Source organism: Apis laboriosa, unplaced genomic scaffold (assembly GCF_014066325.1).
Source record: "Apis laboriosa isolate Shangri-la unplaced genomic scaffold, ASM1406632v1 scaffold18_cov149, whole genome shotgun sequence".
NCBI classification, from domain to species: Eukaryota; Metazoa; Arthropoda; class Insecta; order Hymenoptera; family Apidae; genus Apis; species Apis laboriosa.
Window position 1 is genome coordinate 2,070,431 of NW_025222233.1, and position 23,134 is coordinate 2,093,564.

Sequence of the window (23,134 nt, forward strand, 5' to 3'; positions counted from 1 at the left end):
TTCATTTCGAACGTGAACGTGGGTCGCTTTCGAGACGATGGAACGATTAAGAAAGAGTATTGCAAACTTTTTAATACTCGATCGTAACGATCAGCAACTGTAGTTTTTCGTGGATCCGTCTAGCCAAGACGTATGCACGAAAATCCCTCGCGTTCCAAATCGAGTTACAGGACAGAAGTATCGCGGTCGTAAAGCAGGCAGAAATAAAACCTACCTAAGTACCTTAGAAACAGAATGGCGAACGAGCACGGTTTATGGGTAATCGAACCAAGTTTTTAACCGTCTAGATGCTCCCCCTTTCCGGGACATAAAGTACATCCATGTATCCGAAGGAATATTCGTGTCTAATAATCGCACGCTCTCCGTACAATCATTGCTATCCCTATTCGTCTATGTATTTTTTTTTTCCATCGAGAAAAGAAAATTCGAACGTCTCATCCGAATTGGAACGAGTAGAATTTGAAATATATATATATATATATATTTATCTCCGTGTTTCTTCTTATTTCGAGTCTTGTTTGTTAACAAGAGGGTTAAAACGACGATCGATAGGCGGCGATAACGAATGTTGGAATCAGGACGAGAAAAAGAAGGTTTCTAGGAGGTCTTGATTTATATCGGCTCGATATTTTCCGCAGCTCTCAGTGTTTCTTAATTCGAGGTTTCGCCGCGTGCTCGCCGTGGAGGTAATTCGATTTCCTGGTGAATCGGTTGGAAGTAAATCAGAGTACAGTCCCAGCCGAAACTCAATCCTGGGTATTGTCATAATTTCCCCAAGATACATGGATGCGGCGAACGCGTTTCCTCGAAAACGCGTTTCGACGAAAAGCGTTTTTCTTAATCTCGAACCGTTTCGCCTCCTCCTTCTCTTCTTCTTCTTCTTCTTCTTCTTCTTCTTCATTCCAAATATTTCTATCCCAAACTCTTTCAAAACTCTCTTCTCGTGTTTCACTTAATCTAAGAATCTAAGGGGAAATTTTCAAGAGAGGATCTATCCTCCTGTATATACGTACGTAGTATTTTCGAAGATCAGGACCACCGTTCGTACGGAATCGGGTTCCGCATGTGCTCGAGGATGTCGAGCGGAGAGGACGGGCGAAACCTTCGGCGCGACAGCTCGAAATACGGCTTGTAAGGTTTTTATACCAGCGGCTTGCCAGCCATATTCCCGAAAAGGAGCAGAATCGAGCCCCCATGGGGGGGAGGGGGGGGGGGGAGGAGGATATCGATATCGCGAGCGAGGAGGGTACCCGTGCAAAGCAGTGCCTTCGAAGCTGTGGCCTGCTGATAACAAAAAGGTCGAACCAAGTTGTTTCGTATAAAACGGAATCCTGGCGGCGAAAGAATTCTATTATAATACTTTGAAGAAGAATCTTTTCGAGCTTGCCCTCCCTAATCTTTGCGATCGATATCCGCACCGCGAATTTCACTTTTAAATGTTTCACAACACGATCCGGCGATCATTGGATCAATTCGAATTCCTGTTTCGTGTTTCCCATCGTGGAATCCCATGGCCGGTTAACGATCCGTCAGAAGAAAGAACGCTTGCCAACGTACGCTCCTCTTTTGCCGGTCGTTAGTATTCCGGTGCGAGGTGATCGTCGGGAAGCGATTTGACCAAGTTTAACGGATCCACGCGGGTCAGCCTTCGATCGAGGGGGCCCCCTCGAGCGCGAGAGAAGACTGTTGCCGGAGATTCTCCTTCAATCCTGGTGGTGGTGGTGCTCCTTCGCAAATCCGTCTGGCCGTCGCCGCGGCCACGAGCTGAATACCAATTCCCAATTTGTCCAGGCATATCGACTGGGCACTCAAGGGCGTGACACAAATGCCAGATGCAATCAGCGGCCTTCGAACGAGTGCAGTCTTTCTCTTAATCCGCGCAATCGGCAACCGCTGAGCCACCGATCTGAGAATCTGGATCTCCTCTCGAAGGGATAAAATCGTTCAAAGAGGATGTAATTATTTTGGGGGGGAAATAATTTTATATATCAAACGGAGGAGGAGAAAATCTAAGTTCAAATTGACGATGACGGGGAAGTTACGGTTTTCTTCGATTTTTTTTTTTTTTTTTTAAATTCTTAACTCTAACATCGATCGGTTCCTTTATCGATTCTTCCCGATATTCCCTTGTTGCTTTATTGTTAATCTTCGTGGTTCGAAACGAAGGGGTATTCGAAGGAAAAGAAAAGAAGTGGAGAGAAAAGAAGGCCAGTGACCCGAGATCGGAAGGAACTAGAGCCAAAATCCAGTCGGTTTTCTTCGCGAGGTTCCCGTCGCTTCAATATTGTCGCTATCTCTTGTATACAGTTGCCGCCATATTCCGCGGGAAGCCGCCATATTACCAGAAACTTCCACCCCCTTTTATGCGGCTTGCCGCGGACCGTCTCCGCGAAAACTACCCCCATAAAAGTTGACGACTTAAATCGCGGGGCGTATGGCCGAGACGGCCGCGCCACGGAAACGTCGAACACCCCTTACGATCCTGCGAAACGCCTCGAAATATTTCGTCGTACAACAATTCCATCGTTTCCGCTTCGTTCTCCCACCAATCGAACGACGACGATGACAACGACGAACAATTCCACTCCTCGAGAATCTCTTTCTTCTTAAAAGTGATCGATACGCACGAAAGGATATAAGTATACGATTCCTTCGTGATATTTCCTTTCGTTTCTTTCGTATCCAACCTCCGACGAAAGAATCGAAAAGAGCAAATGGCTCTCCCTGGAAATTATTATGAAACCCGTTCGATTATACTTTCTGAGAGTTTATCATCCTGGCTCGTAAATTTCCTCCCGCCACCGGGAACCAATCTGCGTGTTCATTTCGAATAGAACGGTGATGGCCGAAATTCGTTGGTGGCCGAATAGGCCGATAATCCCGAGGATACCGAACGATAAAAAGGAAAGAGGAGGAAAAGGAGAGTGCCCCACCACCCCTCCTCCATTCCATCCGTAATGAAGGAGACCAAGATAAATATGGAAAGGAGGGCTTAAAGCAAATGGCGACCGGGTACACGATCCAGCCTCAATATGCTTGAAAGTGTCCCGCTGACGTGGCGTTTCGGAATTGAATGACCGAGGGATTAGCTCGATGTCATCGCGTTCGCGATACGCGGTATGGAATGGGATAAAAAGGACGATTGAAAAAAAAAAAAAAAAAAAAAAAAAAAAAANAAAGAGAGATAAAGAATATGCCGTAACGCTTTTATCGACGATATCGCTTAATTGGAATATCTTTTTCGAATGCCGCCTCGCGAACGAACGAATTTCTGCCTAAGATACAACGACTCGAATATAAAATTATTATTCGCGATTAAACGAATACATTATAACGAAATTGTTGTCTCGAAATTTCTCGAAATCGAGAGGACAGATTTTTCGAACTTAAACAAACGGAACTATCATCCCCGGAGTATTCCACTTTGCGGCTAATATGACCGATGTATGTATGAGGCCACGCCGCGTATAAGGGGCAGGGGTGCATAAATATGTGCGTATGCGTCACCGCGCGCATAAGTGGCGATGAGGGGATTTGTAAATGATCTTAACGTCTCGTGTCAATCACTTACGGCGGTCTTGAGCCTCGCACGATCGGAACGATCTCGATAACGACGAAAGGATCTCTACGTAGTTCTTGAACAACTACTACTTACTGCTTACTTCCTCTCGAGGAAGAGACGCAGAATTAACGACCAGCGAGATACGAGAGCAAAACGTCTTTTTGCGATTTCCTCGGGAGAGGAAGCGAAGTTAGAATCCTTTCCCAGCGAAACAGGTCGCGACATCCGGCCGGGATCCGGCGAAAAAATATATATTCAACCGGCTGATATACCGTGGTGGAGAAGCGAACTTCTCTTAAGACGTCGGAAACCGCGCAAAAAGAATCTTTGGTGGCGGTGGCGCGAAGGGGCGAAATTACGTCAAAAAGTCCGGAGAATTTATCGGACCACTTTTTAAACTCCGCCTTCGCGCGATTAGCATATTATTTCTATGGATGTTGGGGAAAGAGAAGAGCGTTCCTCGAACTGGGAGGGAGAGGGATAACGCGGGAAGGAGCATATCAAATATGTTGATAAATGATCCCTTTGAGCGATGAATAGGCGGCGTCGGTGTTCTACGTATCCTTTTATCCGTTCGTGCACCAAGCATTTGAATGTCAGAAGGAATGGTTTCGGTGGCTGTTTCAACCATCCCCGTTTCAACTATTGGGAAAAATCACAAGCGTCTGCGTTCTCTGCGCTGAAATATTCCAATGGAATCGAAAATATCTTGAGGAACTCCGTCGAACGGCGGGATTCGTTAGAGTCGATCGAATATCGAATTCAACGGCTTCTCCTTTGGGTATTACATCGTTCACCCCCAAGATGCGGGGGTTACGTTTGTGAACGTTTGAATTTTCTCGCGAGCGAATGAACTTGATGATATTCGTGGAATAATTGTTAATGTAAGTAAATGCTTGCGAAAGTAAATGTTAACTTGATTAACATTTCGGAATATTTTTAGAAGGAAAATTCGAGAATGAGGGACAATTTGCGAATCTCTAAGGGATGATCTCTCGCTTTGATCTCAAAATCGGTCAAAAACAGTCACATTTCCGTCTCACCAATCAGTTCTGACCGATCGCCCTTTTACCAATCTCCATATCATTTTTGTCACAGACAGGCAAAAAAAAAGAAGATGTGAAAATATCTTATGCGATTTTTTTTTTTGTGCTCTTCAACCGAATAATTGCAAAAACAATATAAACTCGAAAATTGGCTGTACAAATGCAAAAAAGCCGACGGTTCGAAAATTGGAAAAATACGGTTGCGGCGGGAAATCGCGAAAACCCGATGATATTTTACAGTATCCGCATTACATGCCTCCATAGAGAAAATTGAAATATTTCGCTGACCGGCGATGTTTAACAAATTTTATCGTTCGATTGTATTTTACGTACTCGCGAACAATAACGTTCTGACAATTAGCATCATAAAAGGAAGAACACACGTCGGAAAGCATAACGAGAACAGAATAAATTTTCGCCAACGCGAAATTAATTGTTAACACGCCTCGTTCGCGGTCTGTATTAATGACGACAGTGGACAATGCAAAATTGTCCTCCAATAATGAATCTCTATGTTATTAACCAAGGGTACGAATTGTCCGAGAATTGTTTTATCGTCCGAGATCTTTGAAAGGTAGAGGAGGACCGAAGAGGTAAGTTATCGACAATTATATCCACCGATAGATCACGAAGAATTATGTGATCATATGAAATTGCAACATTATGATAATAATCACGGAATAATTTCATCGTTCATGGTACAGACATATAACTATTACGCAGAATTTATGCCCGATAATGAAAATAATATCACATATTCTTATTCGTATCTCATGTTCTGAAATACCGACCTCGAAAAAAAATATTTCTTACGCTCTCTATGATTACATATGTTTTGTACATAATATATGTTTCATTTGATTACTATTATTATCTTGATTTACATTACTATTTTTTTCTCTCTTAATGTAAAAATTGTATAAACAAGAGGATTATGATATTATGTGAATCATTAATAAATAATTAATTAAGAATTTCATGATATAAAAAGTTTAGCTAAAATTCTAGCTTCATATAAAATGCAATAATTTTGTAAAATTGTAGAAATTAAATGATTAATTAATTTTCATATAGTGTCTTCGATGTATTAGATAATGCATTAATCGTTAATAAATAATATAATGAAAAAGAATTTCATATTAAAATTAATATGAGAAAGTTATCTAAAGTTCCAATTTCAAAATACGATCTCGAAAGTGCCGACATTGTAAATAAAAAATGAATAATTAATGAATTTTTTATATGACATCTTCAAATTGACAAGAGATTCTCTATCTCATACAATATTGCTCTATTTATTTATGACGTCACACGAATTTAAATATTTGCACATTCTAATACTAAGTCGAAGCTTCAGGTGTTCAAATACTAGATGGCATTGATCAAGAAAACCTTTTAATCGCTGTCTAACTTATCGGCGAAATATATTTAGTAATTAATACAAAATTCAAAAATGAAACATTATATAGTTTAAAAGTTATTTGAGTATGAAAAATATAGAAAATAAAGTATAACAAAAAAAAAAAAAGAAATATTTATATATATGTTTTTTTTCATTTATATAAAAATTATATATAAAAATATATAGATATATAACAAAATTAATTTATATGTATAAGATATATAATTATATGTATAAAGATATAAATTTCCTGCTATATATGGAAAAATTAATAAGATTATAAAGAAGTTTATTTTGCTATTAGTAAATAATATATTATAAATTTGAGCACTTTTGAAAGAGATGGCATTATTAGTTAAGTAGTAATATTTTTACTCTTCTACTATTTGCTTTTTCTATCTTTTGTTTCATTTATTTTTGTCTTGTTCTTTTTTTTATATGTCACATATACATATATTTTATATGAATGTATATAAATCTATAGAACCTATAGAAAATAGGTTATAAAATCTTTTTCGTAAAAGAAAAAATAATTTGTGTAAAGACAGTTTAAGAAGTTTATTGAAAAAATTTTAATTATCTGAAGCTTCAAATGACTTTTAATAAAATTATTCTCTTATTATAATAAAATCAATATTCTAGTTAGTTACAAAATTAGTTTGTAAGAATATATGTACGTAGTAGTTGTATGTATATAGTTGAAAGTGTGTACTTTCCTTTTACATCTTCGCAACATTATCAGAATCTGAAAATACTTTTTCTGTGATGCTTTAGTCCCAGCTTCTCTTTCTCTACTTTCTACTATATCACTTGCTTCGTGTTCACTAAAGTTAGAATTAAATTGAATGCGTGTTAATATGGTTAGTCTATTTTTAAACACACATCCTAGAACAAAATCATGATCGCACATACTGTTCGTGACTAAAGAAGACTCGACACCTTTTTTTTTCTTTGTTTCTTTTCAAAGTGAAAAGTAGTAAGCTTTGATATTCCAATATTAATATTCGCATATATATCACTGATACCTTAACAGAAGAGAAGTTTTCTCATTATCAAAAAGTGAATTTGAGAAACAAATTTAAAATTTTTGTATTTAATATTTTCGAAAAAAGGCTGTATTACAATGACTAGACAACTTTAAAAGATTTATCAATAAGTAAGTTATAAAATTATTTAATATACAATATAATAAATTAGAAATCATATAAAATCTTTTGCACGATCATTGATATTATATTGTTATTATTACCATAATTTTTTAATATTGTCATTTTCTAATCAAACTTTGTGGAAAAAGTTTTTGATTTCTATTATATACGATAGCATAATGTAAAAATAAATTCATATATATTATATTTATATTATAATTTCATGTAACTTGTACGAATATTTTACATTTAAATACATTATTTTGCAATTAAGAAATGTATTTAATGCATCAAATGCTATCGAAATGTATTCAATACATCAAATGCTATCGAATTTGAATCTTATCAACATCGATTTTTTAAAAACGATTATACAACATACATAATAATAAACAATCGATAAAAGCAGTTATCGTGTACATAATAATATATCTGTCAAATTATCGATGTTGTGAGGTTATCTATTTTTATTCTGAATCTTATAATTTTACAGAAACTTACAATGGATACACGCCAAACGCGTGTAGAAATTCTTCTCTTTGTTATCACAATTTTCGGATTATTTTCATTTGGAAATGCAGCATCCGCACATATACACTCTCATCAACATAACAAACCTGGTAGTAATGAAAGAACAGAAGATGGTGCATTTAGTCCACGAGACATGGATCATTATGCAGGAGGAGAACACCATCAGGAATTTGATCATGAAGCTATTCTTGGTATACATTTTGCAATTTGTCATATTGAAATCAAAGTTTCAATAATAAATATATTTTATTTCGTGCAGGGAGTGTAAAAGAAGCAGAAGAATTTGATAAACTTCCAACACAAGAATCAAAACGACGTTTAGGAATTTTATTAACAAAGATGGACTTGAATAATGATAAATTCATTGAAAGAAATGAACTAAAAGCTTGGATTTTGCGTTCTTTTAGGTATAAATAATTAGGTATAATATTATTATCTTATTTAAAATCTTATTTAAAATAACTATAAATTTATTTAAAAAATAGCATGCTTTCTGCTGAAGAATCTCAAGATCGATTAGAAGATACTGATACAGATGAAGATGGTAAAGTCAGTTGGAATGAAATTCTCCAAGATACATATGGCACTGATCCAGAAGATTTAGCAGTAGATGATAAACTTATTAATGATGACAAACAGACATTTGAAGCTGCTGATATAAACAAAGATGGTCATTTAGATAAAGAAGAATTCAAAGCTTATACACATCCAGAAGAAACACCAAGAATGTTTCCACTTCTTTTGAAGCAAGCTCTAGATGATAAAGACACAGATAAAGATGGTTTTATTAGCTTTCAGGAATTTATTGGAAATAGAGCTAAAGCTGAAGATAAAGAATGGTTATTGATAGAGAAAGATAAATTTGATTATGAACATGATAAAAATGGAGATGGAAGATTAGATTCTGATGAAATACTTTCTTGGCTAGTGCCAAGTAATGAGTAAGTAAATAGTCATATAAAATTTTTTTTATTGATAATTTTAAAACATATTTTATTAAATATTATTATTAAATATTTTAGGGAAATTGCAAGCGATGAAGTTGATCATTTATTTGCCGCATCTGACGATGATCACGATAATAGATTATCGTTTGACGAAATTTTGGATCATCATGATGCTTTTGTAGGTAGTGAAGCTACAGATTATGGAGATCATTTACAAGATATCGGACGTTTTACGGATGAACTTTGAAATCACTTGATAAATACATTAGTAAAATTTTTACTTCTTTTCATAATAACTGTCAAAAACTTACATGGTTAAAAATATTTTCAATACTTTTAGCTCTTATATGTTTTAGTATTCCTCTTTATGCTGGATTTTAAATATATTTGTATAAACATCGATATAAAGTCATTGCACAAACTGATTTAAAATACTCAAATAGTGTTTCATAAACCACAGTCTTCCATTTTTAAAAAAAGTTTTGTGCCATAAAAAAAACTATAGCATCGTATTATAAAAATATTAGCACTATAATATTTATGTTATATTGTTTATGAAAGTTACTAGAATTATACTATCTCATTTTTATTATTTATTATAATTATTATATAATATAACTATTTATTATATGCATTGATATAATTTTTGCGAAATTATAAGAATGAGTCAAGTAAAATAACAATTTAGAAAAATAGTCATTTAAAATGTTAGATTTATTATTGTTTAATATTTATACAAACGTATATTTATTATTATATACAAAAACTAAACAAATTATTCTATATATTTAGCTTTATTCATAAATCAATCTTAAAAATTAAAAAAATTATAAATACACGAAATAATTATGTTTAGCATCTAAATATACTTTGATGCAATTTTGTTTACTTTTTGTATTACATGACGAACAATATGTATTATGAACTTTTTTTAATAAAAAGTACACGATATCTTATATAAATTTTTTTTAACATTTCTTAAAAAATCACATATTCTTCAGCATTTTCTAAGTAATTTAAACTATTGCCATATTAAATATTTTGTGATGGCGCTGCCATTCCTAAACTTGCAACGATAATCGAAAAAACGTATCGCTTAAGAATTGTGAAAAAGTACATTTGCTATAAAACATATTTTTGTATAAATAACATATCATCATTAAAGATCGTATAAAATGCCTTATGCTAATCAACCATCAGTTCATATTTCTGATTTGACTGAAGAAAATGTAAAATTCCAAGTAGAAGACACTGAATTAAGGTAAAATAGGTTATGTATTTATTATTATATATATTATGTATTTATTATTATATATTATGTAACAATTATTATATTTTGTTATTTATTACGTTAATTTTTTTAACATTTATAGTGTAGCAAATAGTATGAGACGTGTCTTTATTGCTGAAACACCTACTATGGCTATTGATTGGATACAATTGGAAGCTAATTCAACTGTCTTAAGTGATGAATTTTTAGCACATAGAATTGGAATGATACCATTAATAAGTGATGATGTAAATAATTAAATTAATATCTAATAAAAATTTTTGAACAAAAATAGAAAGATTTTTTAGGTTGATAAAATTGTTTAGGTTGTTGATAGAATACAATATACAAGAGATTGCCAGTGTATGGACTTTTGTCCAGAATGTAGTGTAGAATTTACACTTGATGTCAAATGTACAGAAGATCAAACACGACATGTAACTACTGCAGATTTTAAATCTAGTGATCCAAGAGTACTTCCTGTTACATCTAGACATAGAGAAGATGATGCAAGCGAATATGGAGAAACAGATGGTTTATATTTTTTTAAATGATATATTCATTTCTATTATAGGGCATATAATATAAATTAATATATTTTTATTCAGAAATATTAATTGTAAAATTAAGAAAAGGTCAAGAATTAAAATTGAGAGCATATGCAAAGAAAGGTTTTGGAAAAGAACATGCAAAATGGAATCCCACTGCTGGTGTAAGCTTTGAATATGATCCTGACAATGCTATGAGACATACATTATTTCCAAAACCTGATGAGTGGCCAAAATCGGAATATAGTGAATTAGAAGAAGATCAATGTAAATATTATTTTAGCATTTTATATTTATATTGATTATTAAAAGAAAATAAATTATCTTTCAGATGAAGCACCATTTAATTGGGAGGCTAAACCAAATAAATATTATTTTAATGTAGAAAGTAGTGGAGCTTTAAAACCTGAAAACATAGTAATGATGGGCATTGCAGCATTGAAAAATAAATTATCCAATTTACAAACACAATTAAGTCATGAAGTTCAAAGTGATGCATTGAGTATTCATCATTAAATAAAATTTACATATTTTAATATTCTATATCTTTTTATAAAAACAAAATTTTCGTTATTGTAATTTCAGTATTGTAATGTTATTGCCAATTATTTTTGTAACAAAAAATAAAATAAAATATTCGAACATTATGTAAAAAAAACTTATATAATAACATAAAATAACAAAAATAATAAAATAATAAAACATATAAACTTAAAAATAAATATAAAATTTAATTTAATAAATTTGTTAATAAATTTTTTAGATTAAAATTAGTGTTTTTATATACGTATGGTGGTCACGTAAATGCATCTCCCGCCCAAATCTAGGGATTTTATTATATCGTTGCTTCGCGGATTACTTTACAAATGTCGTTGTGCCAACAAGTCGGTTGAAGATTTTTGTTCCATTTAGTGACAGAGAACGAAAAAACATAAGTTTCTGAGTTGAGTGTTGTTTGATGTCAACACGAGAATTACTCGTGTGAATTTTAATAGCACCATGTATATCAAACAGGTATCATAAAAAAATTTAGAATGTCTTCTTAATTTCTATCTCTTTTTACGCGATTTCTACTATTTCCTTTTGATAGACGCTCTTCGTTCAAAGTATTGTTCGAAGTATGGCTACTATCATTTAATATTAGAATACGCAAAGATAGAATATTTTGTGCATTATATCTTTATTCTTTTAAATTTGGTATAAACATTTAAGACGATATTATATGATTTCATAGCAAGATATACATTAATAAATAACATAGTAAAAAAAGCATAACATTTAAATTTATTTAATTGATTAGAGATATATAATAATAATAATTTTAGTATAAGAGAATTTTTATTATAATTTTTATAAAATATATAATTCAAGAGAATGTTATAAAGAAATAATTATATATTTTATATAATGTATCTTTTTGAAATTAGGTGATCATACAAGGTTTTAAATCATATCGTGAACAAACAGTCGTAGAACCCTTTGATCCAAGGCATAATGTAGTAGGTATGTACATTTATTTTATTAAATGTAATATAATAAATTCTTAAATCAATTTTATTCATTAATTAAATGGTTTTTTTTTATTTCAAGTTGGAAGAAATGGTTCTGGTAAAAGTAATTTCTTTTATGCGATTCAATTTGTCTTAAGTGATGAATTTTCTCATCTTAGACCTGAACAGAGACAAGCTTTGTTGCATGAGGGCACAGGACCAAGAGTTATTTCTGCACATGTTGAAATTATATTTGATAATTCTGATGGAAGATTACCAGTAATAATAAAATTTATTATATAAATATTTTTTCATTTATATCTATTTATTTATAATTTTATTATTTATTTTGCAAGATTGATAAAGAAGAAGTATATTTAAGAAGAGTAATTGGCTCAAAAAAGGATCAGTATTTTCTTAATAAAAGAATAGTAACAAGAAATGATGTAATGAATTTGTTAGAATCAGCAGGATTTTCAAGATCAAATCCATATTATATTGTAAAACAGGGAAAGGTATGTGTGTATTTATAAATGATTTATAAAAACAAAGTAAAAAAAATAATAAATTCTATTTTATAGATAAATCAAATGGCAACAGCACCTGATTCTCAAAGACTAAAATTATTAAGAGAAGTAGCTGGTACTAGAGTATATGATGACAGAAGAGAAGAATCAAAATTTATTTTAAAAGAAACTGAAGGCAAACTAGAAAAAATTCAAGATTTTTTAAGAACCATAGGTAAATTTTGTTATTTATTAATATATATATACTATTAATATATTAATATATAACTACTGTTTATTAATATAATTAAATTCCATTAAATTCCATTGTTAATTTTTAAAAATAAAAAAAATAATTGCATTATAGAGGAACGTTTGAAAACATTAGAAGAAGAAAAAGAAGAACTTAAAGAATATCAATGTTGGGATAAACAGCGTCGATGTTTAGAATATACAATTCATGAAAGAGAACTCAAAGAAAATAAAAGAAAATTAGAAGAACTAGAAAAATCTAGAGCTAATAGTGGTGTTGAACAAGCAAGATTGTGTGCTGAAGCAAAAACTGCACAGGAAATGGTGAGAGCAGCCACAAAACGACTTAAAGAAGCAAAAAAAGAAGTACAAACTGCAAAAGAGGAACGAGATACATTAAGGTATTATATTCGAAAAATTATGTACAAATAATTTAATGATCACTAGTTTTAAATTAAAGATGAAATTTACAGTGCTGAACAGCAACAATTATTAAAAGAAAAAACCAAATTAACATTAACTATTAATGATTTATTGGAAGAAGTAAAAGGAGATAATGACAGTCGAAAACGTGCTCAACAAGAATTAGAAAAATTAAAAGTAAATATTGCAGCAAGAGAAGCAGAATTAGAAGAATTAAAACCCGAAGTAAGTTATATCATAATTGAAGTGCTAAATAATAAATATTTTTAATTAATAATTATTTTGATTAATATTTTATTAGTATGAAGAAATGAAGCGTGTTGAAGAAGAATGCACACGTGAATTACAATTAAAAGAGCAAAAACGGAAAGAATTATATGCTAAACAAGGACGTGGCAGTCAATTTACTAGCAGGGTATTGAACATAATTAAATATAAAATGAAGTATAGAAACGATATTTTAACAATTCATTTGTATTAGGACGAAAGAGATAAATGGATACAAAATGAACTTAAACAACTTACCAAACAAATTAAAGATAAAGAAGAACATCAAAGAAAAATTAGTGAGGATTTAAAACGAGATGCAGAAAAACAAATTACTTTAGAAAAGAAAATCGAAGAGCATACGCGCGAAATGGAACAACAACGAACTTCAATAGACGAACATAATAAACAATATTATGAACTTACTAAAGCAAAGGATCAGTGCCAAGCTACTCGAAAAGAACAGTTTGTTTATTATATAGTACTTTTTATAATTTAGATTTTAATCGTATAATATAAATTATATTTATATTATAGATATCGACAAGAAAGTGTATTACAACTTAATTTATCTGGATTGAAAGAAGATTTGGCAAAAGCGGATCAAAGTTTACGATCTATGGCAGGAAAACCTATTTTAAATGGTCGAGACAGTGTACGAAAAGTATTGGATACATTTCGGTAATTAAATACATTTATATAATATTTTGGAAATATTATTATTATATTAAAGTTTTTTATTTAATATTTATAATATTTCCTTTTTAGAACACGTAAAGATATGGCCCATGAGGTCAGTAGTTATTATGGACCTGTAATTGAGAATTTTAGTTGCGACAAGAGTGTTTATATGGCTGTAGAAGTAACTGCTGGAAATCGATTATTTCATCATATTGTGGAAACTGATAAATTTGGAACAAAAATTCTAAAAGAAATGAATAATCAACGTCTCCCAGGAGAAGTAACATTCATGCCTTTAAATCGACTTCATGTAAAAGATATAGATTATCCAGAAACTAGTGATGCTATACCAATGATATCACAATTAAATTATGATCAAAAATATGATAAAGCCTTAAGGTAAATAAATTATCAATTTTTTAATATAATATTTAATTTTTAGCAATAATAAAAATAAGAATATTTTCATGTTTAATTTATAAATATAGGTATATATTTGGAAAAACATTAATCTGTCGTAATTTAGAAGCTGCAACAAATTTGGCTCGCACATCAGGTTTAGATTGTGTAACACTTGAAGGTGATCAAGTATCTTCAAAAGGATCTTTAACAGGCGGATACTTTAATACATTAAGATCTCGATTAGAAATACAAAAAACTAGATCAGAATTGATAGCTCAAATTTCATCTCTTGAATCTCAATTTGCAACTCTTAAAGAAGAAATTAGAAAAGCAGATCAAAATATTAGTTCCTATGTCAGTGAGATGCAAAGAACGGAAACTAAAAACAGTAAAGCTAAGTAAGTTATGTAATTAATTAATATAATTAAAATTCGAAATTGAATTTTAGATTTATTTTTAGATTTATTTACTTGTCATGTTTTAACTACATATGAATAAAATTTTTAAAATAAAATTTTTAATTTCGTTTTATTATTATAGGGATGTGTATGATAAAATGAAAGCAGAAATACGACTTATGAAAGAAGAATTAAGCGCAATAGAACGATATCGTACACCGAAAGAAAGAAGTTTAGCGCAGTGTACATCAAACTTGGAAGCAATGCGTGCAACGAAAGAAGGTTTAGAAAGTGAATTACATCAAGAACTTATGGCACAATTGTCTGTTGCCGATCAACGTCAAGTCGATACATTAAATGATGATATAAGACGCTTAACAAAAGATAATAAAGAAGCATTTGCTAAACGTATGCGATTAGAAGCTGAAAAAAATAAATTGGAAAATTTATTGACCAATAATTTAGTCAGAAGAAAAGATGAATTGGTTCAAGCATTACAGGAGATATCTGTAGAAGATCGACAACGCCAGTTAGAATCATCGAAAGCACAATTAGCAGATATTGAAAAAAGATTAGTAAAAGTAAATGCAGATTTTAAAGCTCAAAATGAAAGAGTAACTAATGCTATAAAAAAAGTAAGTATAGTAATTATTAATTAATTATATTAACGCTAATACTGGTATATATATGATATAAAGTTTTTTATAGCAAAAAGCAGAATCTGCAGAAGTTGAGAAATGGAAAATTAAAGAAAAAGAAGCACAAGAAAAAATAGAAGCCGATGCTAAAGATTTAGAAAAACTAGCTAGTAAATTGAATATTTTGCAACAGAAAATAGTAGAATGTACACAAAAAATTACTGAACTTGGTGCATTACCTAGTCATGAAGTATACTCCAAATTTAGTGTTATGTCTACCAAACAGTTGTTCAAAGAAATGGAAAAAGCAAACAATCATTTAAAAAAATATAGGTATATTGATAACATACATAATGATTAATATTAATATTTTAAAATTAATATTAATAAAATTAAGAAAATGTAACATGTTCAAAAAAAAATTATATCATTATTTTTTATTTTAGCCATGTAAATAAAAAAGCTTTAGATCAATTTATGTCATTTAGTGACCAAAAAGAGAAATTAGTAAAAAGAAAAGAAGAATTAGATAGAGGTGATGAAAAAATTAAAGAGTTAATGTCAGTACTTGAACAACGTAAATGTGAAGCAATTCAATTTACATTCAAACAAGTATGTAACTTGATATTGTTTTGTGCTTATTATGTGATTTCGTTTTGTTTGTATTTATAGAAATTAGAATTAAAACATTTAAATCATTTTCTTGTATTTAGGTAAGCAAATATTTCAGTGAAGTCTTTAAAAAGCTTGTGCCATCAGGTCATGCTCAATTGGTTATGAAAACCGCAGATGGAGATGAAGGAGATGATACAACACCAGAATCTGCTGATTCTGATAGATTTATTGGTGTTGGTAAGATAATATTCACATTTATTTTTTATTATTAGAAATAAATAAAGAAAAATAAATTGTTTTAATATTTTTTTCTGTAGGTATACGAGTATCTTTCACGGGTCATAGAGCTGAGATGAGAGAAATGAATCAATTATCTGGTGGACAAAAATCACTTGTAGCATTAGCATTGATATTTGCAATTCAAAAATGTGATCCAGCACCGTTTTATTTGTTTGATGAAATTGATCAAGCTTTAGACGCGCAACACAGAAAAGCTGTAGCAGATATGATTCACGAACTTAGTTCCGATGCCCAATTTATTACAACAACTTTCAGGTATTTTATATTATTTCCTATAAAATTATTTCCTTTAATTTATTTAATCATTATTTATATTACAGGCCAGAATTGTTGCAACATGCGAATAAATTTTATGGTGTTAAATTTAGAAACAAAGTTTCTCACGTTGTATGCGTAACACGAGAAGAAGCAGCGGATTTTGTAGAAGATGACACAACACATGGTTAATATAAAATATAATTATAAATGGTCTGGAAACGGTTATTTTCTCAAAAAAAAAAAAAAAAAAAAAACGAGTTTTATATAGAATTTAAATTAGCTGAAATATTTTGTCTGTTGCTCGTTTTTACAAAAATTTTTCTAAAAATATATGTTTATTATATTACATAAAAAAAGTTTCGATTCTTCAATACGAAGATGACACATTTTGTTAATGTACCTGTTTAGGGAACAATCAGTCATTATCATTTTTCATTGATAACTCACATATATTATTTATGTAATCTAAATATCTGTCTGTTTTATTTTTATCAATTTATTTCTTAATTATTAGAGGTATGTATACAATTTTCAATGGCTATTATTTATTAATAATCATTTTTATTTTTTTTTTTCTTATTTCTTGATTGTTTTATATATATATATATATATATTTTTTATTTCAATGGCTATTATCAATTTCATTTCAACTGTGATATTGAAAATGAATTGTCAAATAAAGTATAGTTATGTAAATAATTTACTAGTATTGTAAGTGGAAAAGAAATTTTTTATTCTATTAACAGTAATGTAAAAATTTATATTTGTTTTTCTATTGTATTTAAACATGAATTATATAATACATACACAATTTTAAAATTTTTGAACTTTTATTTTCAAAATGGTTTAACACCAATATGAAATACACAAAATATAAAAAAAAAACAATTTTTTGTATATTATAAAAAAAAGATAATGATCATATTCAATTGAATATCATTCTTTCTGCTACTTTTCTTTACGTTGAATAGTTAAGCTATCATGCATATTTGTCACAACATTTTCTATTAATTCTGGAATAACAACGCCATTGACATCAATAAAATTTGCAACAGATTTTGTAACACTAGTTTCATTCACATTTCCTGTAGCAGTACTTCTAACAGATAGCACAAGATTATATTTATCATCATATCTTTTTAAATATGAACTTGCTTCCCAAATAAGATCAGGATTAAAACCTGCAGGATCCCTAAAATATATAAGATATAATTTAAAGATTTTAAAATTAGTTTAAAATTTTAAATGAACTGTATTATGTGTAATGTATAAAATTTACCTTTGAATAGCTACAACAAATATACCCTTTTCTTTGTATGTTGTATATAAAGTAAGAAGTCCTATTAACAGGAAATATAATGTAACACAAATAGCTAAAACTGGTTTGGATGCAGGAAAAGGATATAAATAATCACAAAGAAGAGCAACAATTGCTACTGTTACAGCAATTCCACATAGAGCTAATCTTCCATCAAGTAAAGCAAAGTTTTCTATATAATTGTATTTTTTTGTAAGTACATCCTTAACTGCATCATCTAATGCATTCTTTACTGCAGATCCATCCCATTTATTGATTTTGATTACCTAAAAGAATAAATTTAATTTAAAAAAAAGTATATTTTTAAATAACGCATATTAAATAACATTTTATATCTAATACCAGTAGTAAACATAGTATAAAAATAATATAAAAATAAAAATATGTATAAAATATAAATTGATAGTGATTTTAAAAAATGCACATTAATATATTATATAAATTTATTGATATAATATATAAAATTTAATTAAAATATAACTCTGAACTCAAAAATACCATATGCGGCATGTTTAATATATATTTACGACTGAGACACATAGCGATAAATTTTTCAATAATATTAAAATATTGGAAATATACATTTTATTAAATATTTATTTTTTAAAATTACACAATTAAACTTACAAGATTTTCTGTATTTTTATCTGCACCCATTCTAACTGTAATCTTATAATAAAACAGTTATAGGTATACTAATTCACTATATACTTTTGTACACGTCAAATCATTAAATCTTTTGATACATTAATGCCACCTTAAGAACAATTTTTTAGATTTATAATAGTTAATATGTAATTTATCAAATATTTTTTATTAATTTGATTAAAAAGAATGTAAGAATTTAAATGTGAAAAATGAACTAATAAAAAAATATAAAATATTAAATGATTTAAATTAAAATTAGTTTTAATATTAACAAATAGTTGGTGAACCTGCAGGATGAAGCACTCGTATTTTGATCGTTTACGCGTGTTCAGAAGATGCGGAATTCTTTAATTGTCAAGTGAGAAGAGAGGAAAAATGGCGGATGAAAACGAGGATCAATGGTTATATGGAGATTCAACTGATGGAAAAGAATATACACCGACATCCGTTCAACCAGAAAACCAAGAAAATGATTCAATTCCTGCTACAATACAAGAAAAGTCAGAAATCTTGGAAGATCAGAAAACAGAAAATGTTATTGATCCACCAACAGAGGTTCATTTTTCCTAACCTTTATTCAACTATTATTATCAGTTTTTATTGAAAAAAATTAACAAAAATGATCGTAAGATATTAAATGTTTAAGCTTTTGTAATATTGGTTATATACATTGTTCGAAAAAATATTTTTAAAAATATTTTATCACATCAAAATACACGTTATTATCGTACAAACATAACCTATTTAATTTGTAAACGATTTGAAATTAAATTCAATTTTTAATATTTATCTTCAATTCTAGCCATCTGAAGAGGCAGAACCACCAGAAGAAGAATCTTCACCAACTAATAATATTCCAAATGAAAATAATACGGAAATAAACAAAAATGGAATAAGAGAAGCTTCCAGTCAAGAAGATGGAGAAGCTGCTAGTGATTCAGATTCCGATGATGATGTACATGTTGTTATTGGTGATATTAAATCAACTCCTGCATATGGTAGTCTCAATATTAAAAGAGGAGGATTGCTCACAAATGCATCAGGTGTACCAGATAAATTAAATAAACAACCAGGAAAATTTAGTATAGATGAATTTGAAACTATAGGAGTTATCAATGGCATGCCTGCTCATGAGTTTAATTTAGATCAATTAGAAGATAAACCTTGGAGACAGCCTGGTGCTGATATTACTGATTATTTTAATTATGGCTTTAATGAAGAAACATGGAGAGCTTATTGTGAAAGACAAAAGAGAATGAGAAGTGAATCTGGAGTAGGTTTGATATTGAATGCAGGGGGAGGTAGTGGTAATGCAGGTAGTATGAGAGTACCTCAAGTTGCAATTACTAATGATAATAGTAAATATTCTGGCATAATGGGACCAAAGAGAGCAGGACCACCTCCAGGAAGAAAAATGGCAGGAACAATAGATGTAATTGGTAGTTCAGGTTTAGCTTCAAGAAGAAATCTTGATAAATCTCCACCAAAAGGAAATGTGATACAAGTAATGACTGCGGATAGGAGAGAATATTCTAGAAAACCAGGTTTTCCTGATATGAGTGTACCACCACCAGGAGCAGGAATGCCTCCTGCATTTGATATGCCTCCTCCTGGATATCCTGGAGAACCAGCTCCTTTTTACATGCCTGAAACAGATCCATATTATCAAAGTTATGAGCCTACACAAGATAATCAATGGGGCAACGATCCGGTATATATTACATCTTACATATTTTACTATTAATTTTTATTTCTTAAAAGAATTTGATTATTCTTTACATTTCAGACATGGCAACCAACAAATTTAACTATTCCAATGACAGAAGGGGAAGATGAAAAAGATACTGGTCCAAAAACAATACCAACTATGGTACCTCCTACAAATATTCCTCCTATAATGCCACCTAGAGATTCTCGAGATCGTGAAAGAGATCGGGAGAGAGAAAGAGATCGCGATAGAGAATTAGATTCAATGGGAAGGGACAGAGAAAGAGATAAGGATAGAGATCGCGATCGTGAAAGAGAAAAGGATTCTATGATTAGAGAACGAGACAGAGAAAGAGATTCAATGTCACGAGATGAAGAAAGAGATCGTGATAGATCTCGATCTCAATATCGACACAAAGATCGGTAATAAAGCAATGCGGAGTTAAAAAAATATGTGATATTTAAAATTAATATCATTTTCAATTTACTTCATTACGATTATGATTTATCAATTTATTTTTTTCATTTATTTATACTTTCATTTCTCGATACCTCTGTTATCTAAAATAATAAAATAATAAAATTGTAATATAAATAAGTAATAATAAAATTGTGTAACAATACTTTCTATATCTTTTTAGACATCGACATCGATCGAGATCTCGGTCTCGTAGACATAAATCCAGGTCCCGAAGTCCAAGTCGGCGTAAGAAGAAATCTAGACGTTCTGAAAGGGAGCGTTCTAAAGAAGAGAGCGAATAAAAGAAAAAATATTTACAAAATACCCGCGGCCACATTGGCATGCTGAATATAAAATGCTGAGTCTTTTAATAATGTAACTTTTCATATGTTACTTTCCAGAATATACGTTGATTATTATTTCATAAAATGAATAGCAGATGCAATAAATAATTTGATTTTACCTGAGACTACCATATAACATACTCTGCAGTTCTCATTCATGCGTAATCAGCAATTTCTAACCAACAAATAAGTTATAAACAATAACAATAAACTTTACCTTTGAAGATATAAGATGTTCATTGTAATCCTCATAAAGAATGCGTAATATTTACATATTATACTATTTATAATACAGGTACATCTAGGAAGCAAACGGGAGAAAAAAATTATGCAGGATACCAAATCACTGAAATTTTGCCATTCAATGTATGGTTTTATATCATAATGTTATTACAGAAATGGTATTTTATAATAATTAAAAGTAATAGTAGTTTATTGGTAAATCACTCGGGAGTGAATCGATTGATCGATACTCGTACCGACTCGTACAGTCGGATATGTATTGATCAATGTGCACACATGTTCTTTTTCTTTTTGTAAATTTAATTATACCATATTTTTTGCATCAAATCTTCCCATTTTTCATTATCATTAATAATATCATCATACATAATGGAAAAAAATGTTACATTTGTACAGCCATATACACGTTACATTTAGAATACCGTTAATTCATTATCATTTTTTTCAAGAGTGTAAGTGTGTAAAAGTGTTGTGTAAATCTGATGCATTAGGTATGCCTACGAATGAGTAAAATGCTAATAATCAAGACAAACTACCAGTATGGCTACCTACGTTTTAATGTCAATTTTTTTATTTTCGAATAATAATCATCTTGGAATTTTGAAAATTTAAAGAATTTTTTGAATTATTTACGATTCTATTAATAAAAATTCAAAAGAAACATAACAAATATTCAATAAAAGCAAGAACGTAGATCGCCCTACACGTAAATTGTCTCGAATCATCGGTGTAGGAGATGACAATAAATATATATAACTTCTAAGATAGGTATTCCTTGAATATATATAAAAAAGAAAAAAAATTAAGAAAAAAAAGACAAAACTCAAGCAACAGAAAGCATACATGTAATTATCATAATAATTAATTGCGTCTACTAGTTATAAAGTTTACAATACAAACAAATACCATTTAAAAAATATACTGTAGAATATTTAATTCGATTAATCAATCGCTTTTAACTTTATTTTTTTTAAAGGAGAGCATTTGTAGTTGTAAAAATGCAGTTATATCAATACGGTTTGTTCCTATTTTTTATCTTTAATATTCTTTTTTTTTTTTTATTTATTTTTTTTTTATTTATTTATTTTTTTTTTTAATAAACGAAAAATACAACATTCAATACAAAGAGATGTATAAAATAATGGGAAAATAAAAGGAAAAACAAAAATATAAAGAAAAACCGTGAACACTAACGACGAAATAAGTTGAAATAACCATTTGAATCAAAGAAATCAGAAATGCACTGGATCCAAAGAGCCAAATTTACATATGATGACGATCTAAAATGTTGAATCGAAAAATGAATAAGAGAACGTAGAAATTCCTTTTGATTTCATTTTTTTTTTTTTTATTCATTTTATTGTAATAAGTTATCACGACATCCTCCTTTCACATTATATTCAGATTCGAAAATCTTTTTTTATTTAACGTTCTAGAAAATATGAAATACAATCGACAAAGACGCTAATTAGTATATAATAATACCGTAACGATGTGAATCGTTCCTGGAAATAGTTTTACAATACATATATATCGGCGGAAACGCTTTGCATGTTGTTGGTTCGACAGAACGTTTAAAGTAAAGCCGCAAAACAGAACTCTTTGGACCTGGGCATCTTAAGAAACCGCTACCACCACGAGTCGAAATAAATTCGTGTATCCCAATCAAAGAATCGATCAACAGATAAACAGGAATGCGATAATTGATGAACGAACGAACACGATAAATA

The 23,134-nt window shown here is 30.1% G+C and overlaps 5 protein-coding genes across 5 annotated transcripts in view; 4 read left to right on the forward strand and 1 right to left on the reverse strand.

The window, feature by feature from the left end:
- The first annotated feature begins 6,586 nt into the window (after positions 1–6,586).
- LOC122711877 (reticulocalbin-2) lies at positions 6,587–9,070 on the forward strand. The gene is made up of 5 exons (XM_043931032.1): positions 6,587–7,166; positions 7,652–7,880; positions 7,949–8,096; positions 8,175–8,630; positions 8,712–9,070. Exons 2-5 carry the CDS (start codon positions 7,661–7,663, stop codon positions 8,881–8,883), a joined length of 996 nt encoding a protein of 331 aa, XP_043786967.1. The 5' UTR covers positions 6,587–7,166; positions 7,652–7,660; the 3' UTR covers positions 8,884–9,070.
- A 611-nt stretch (positions 9,071–9,681) lies between these two features.
- LOC122711898 (DNA-directed RNA polymerase II subunit RPB3) lies at positions 9,682–11,117 on the forward strand. Its single transcript, XM_043931068.1, has 5 exons — positions 9,682–9,897; positions 10,010–10,154; positions 10,233–10,440; positions 10,515–10,721; positions 10,786–11,117. Exons 1-5 carry the CDS (start codon positions 9,812–9,814, stop codon positions 10,968–10,970), a joined length of 831 nt encoding a protein of 276 aa, XP_043787003.1. The 5' UTR covers positions 9,682–9,811; the 3' UTR covers positions 10,971–11,117.
- A 220-nt stretch (positions 11,118–11,337) lies between these two features.
- On the forward strand, positions 11,338–17,170 carry LOC122711799 (structural maintenance of chromosomes protein 3). Its single transcript, XM_043930862.1, has 18 exons — positions 11,338–11,468; positions 11,882–11,957; positions 12,045–12,223; positions 12,301–12,459; positions 12,526–12,685; positions 12,818–13,103; positions 13,176–13,350; positions 13,427–13,540; positions 13,607–13,857; positions 13,930–14,073; positions 14,161–14,472; positions 14,562–14,873; positions 15,016–15,508; positions 15,582–15,844; positions 15,958–16,123; positions 16,225–16,363; positions 16,444–16,681; positions 16,747–17,170. Exons 1-18 carry the CDS (start codon positions 11,454–11,456, stop codon positions 16,871–16,873), a joined length of 3,609 nt encoding a protein of 1,202 aa, XP_043786797.1. The 5' UTR covers positions 11,338–11,453; the 3' UTR covers positions 16,874–17,170.
- A 359-nt stretch (positions 17,171–17,529) lies between these two features.
- On the reverse strand, positions 17,530–18,737 carry LOC122711922 (probable signal peptidase complex subunit 2). Its single transcript, XM_043931106.1, has 3 exons — positions 18,630–18,737; positions 17,964–18,268; positions 17,530–17,876 (listed from the first exon to the last, which is right to left on the reverse strand). Exons 1-3 carry the CDS (start codon positions 18,657–18,659, stop codon positions 17,633–17,635), a joined length of 579 nt encoding a protein of 192 aa, XP_043787041.1. The 5' UTR covers positions 18,660–18,737; the 3' UTR covers positions 17,530–17,632.
- A 264-nt stretch (positions 18,738–19,001) lies between these two features.
- The window catches only part of LOC122711892 (pre-mRNA 3'-end-processing factor FIP1), a 6,883-nt gene continuing 2,750 nt past the window's right edge, over positions 19,002–23,134 (forward strand). Inside the window, exons 1-4 of the mRNA XM_043931059.1 lie at positions 19,002–19,205; positions 19,453–20,361; positions 20,437–20,780; positions 20,999–23,134. The exon at positions 20,999–23,134 is cut by the window's right edge and continues 2,750 nt beyond it. Of these exons, the coding sequence (XP_043786994.1) occupies positions 19,026–19,205; positions 19,453–20,361; positions 20,437–20,780; positions 20,999–21,119 (1,554 nt within the window). The 5' untranslated portion in view covers positions 19,002–19,025 and the 3' untranslated portion in view covers positions 21,120–23,134. The remainder of the gene's footprint in view (positions 19,206–19,452; positions 20,362–20,436; positions 20,781–20,998) is intronic.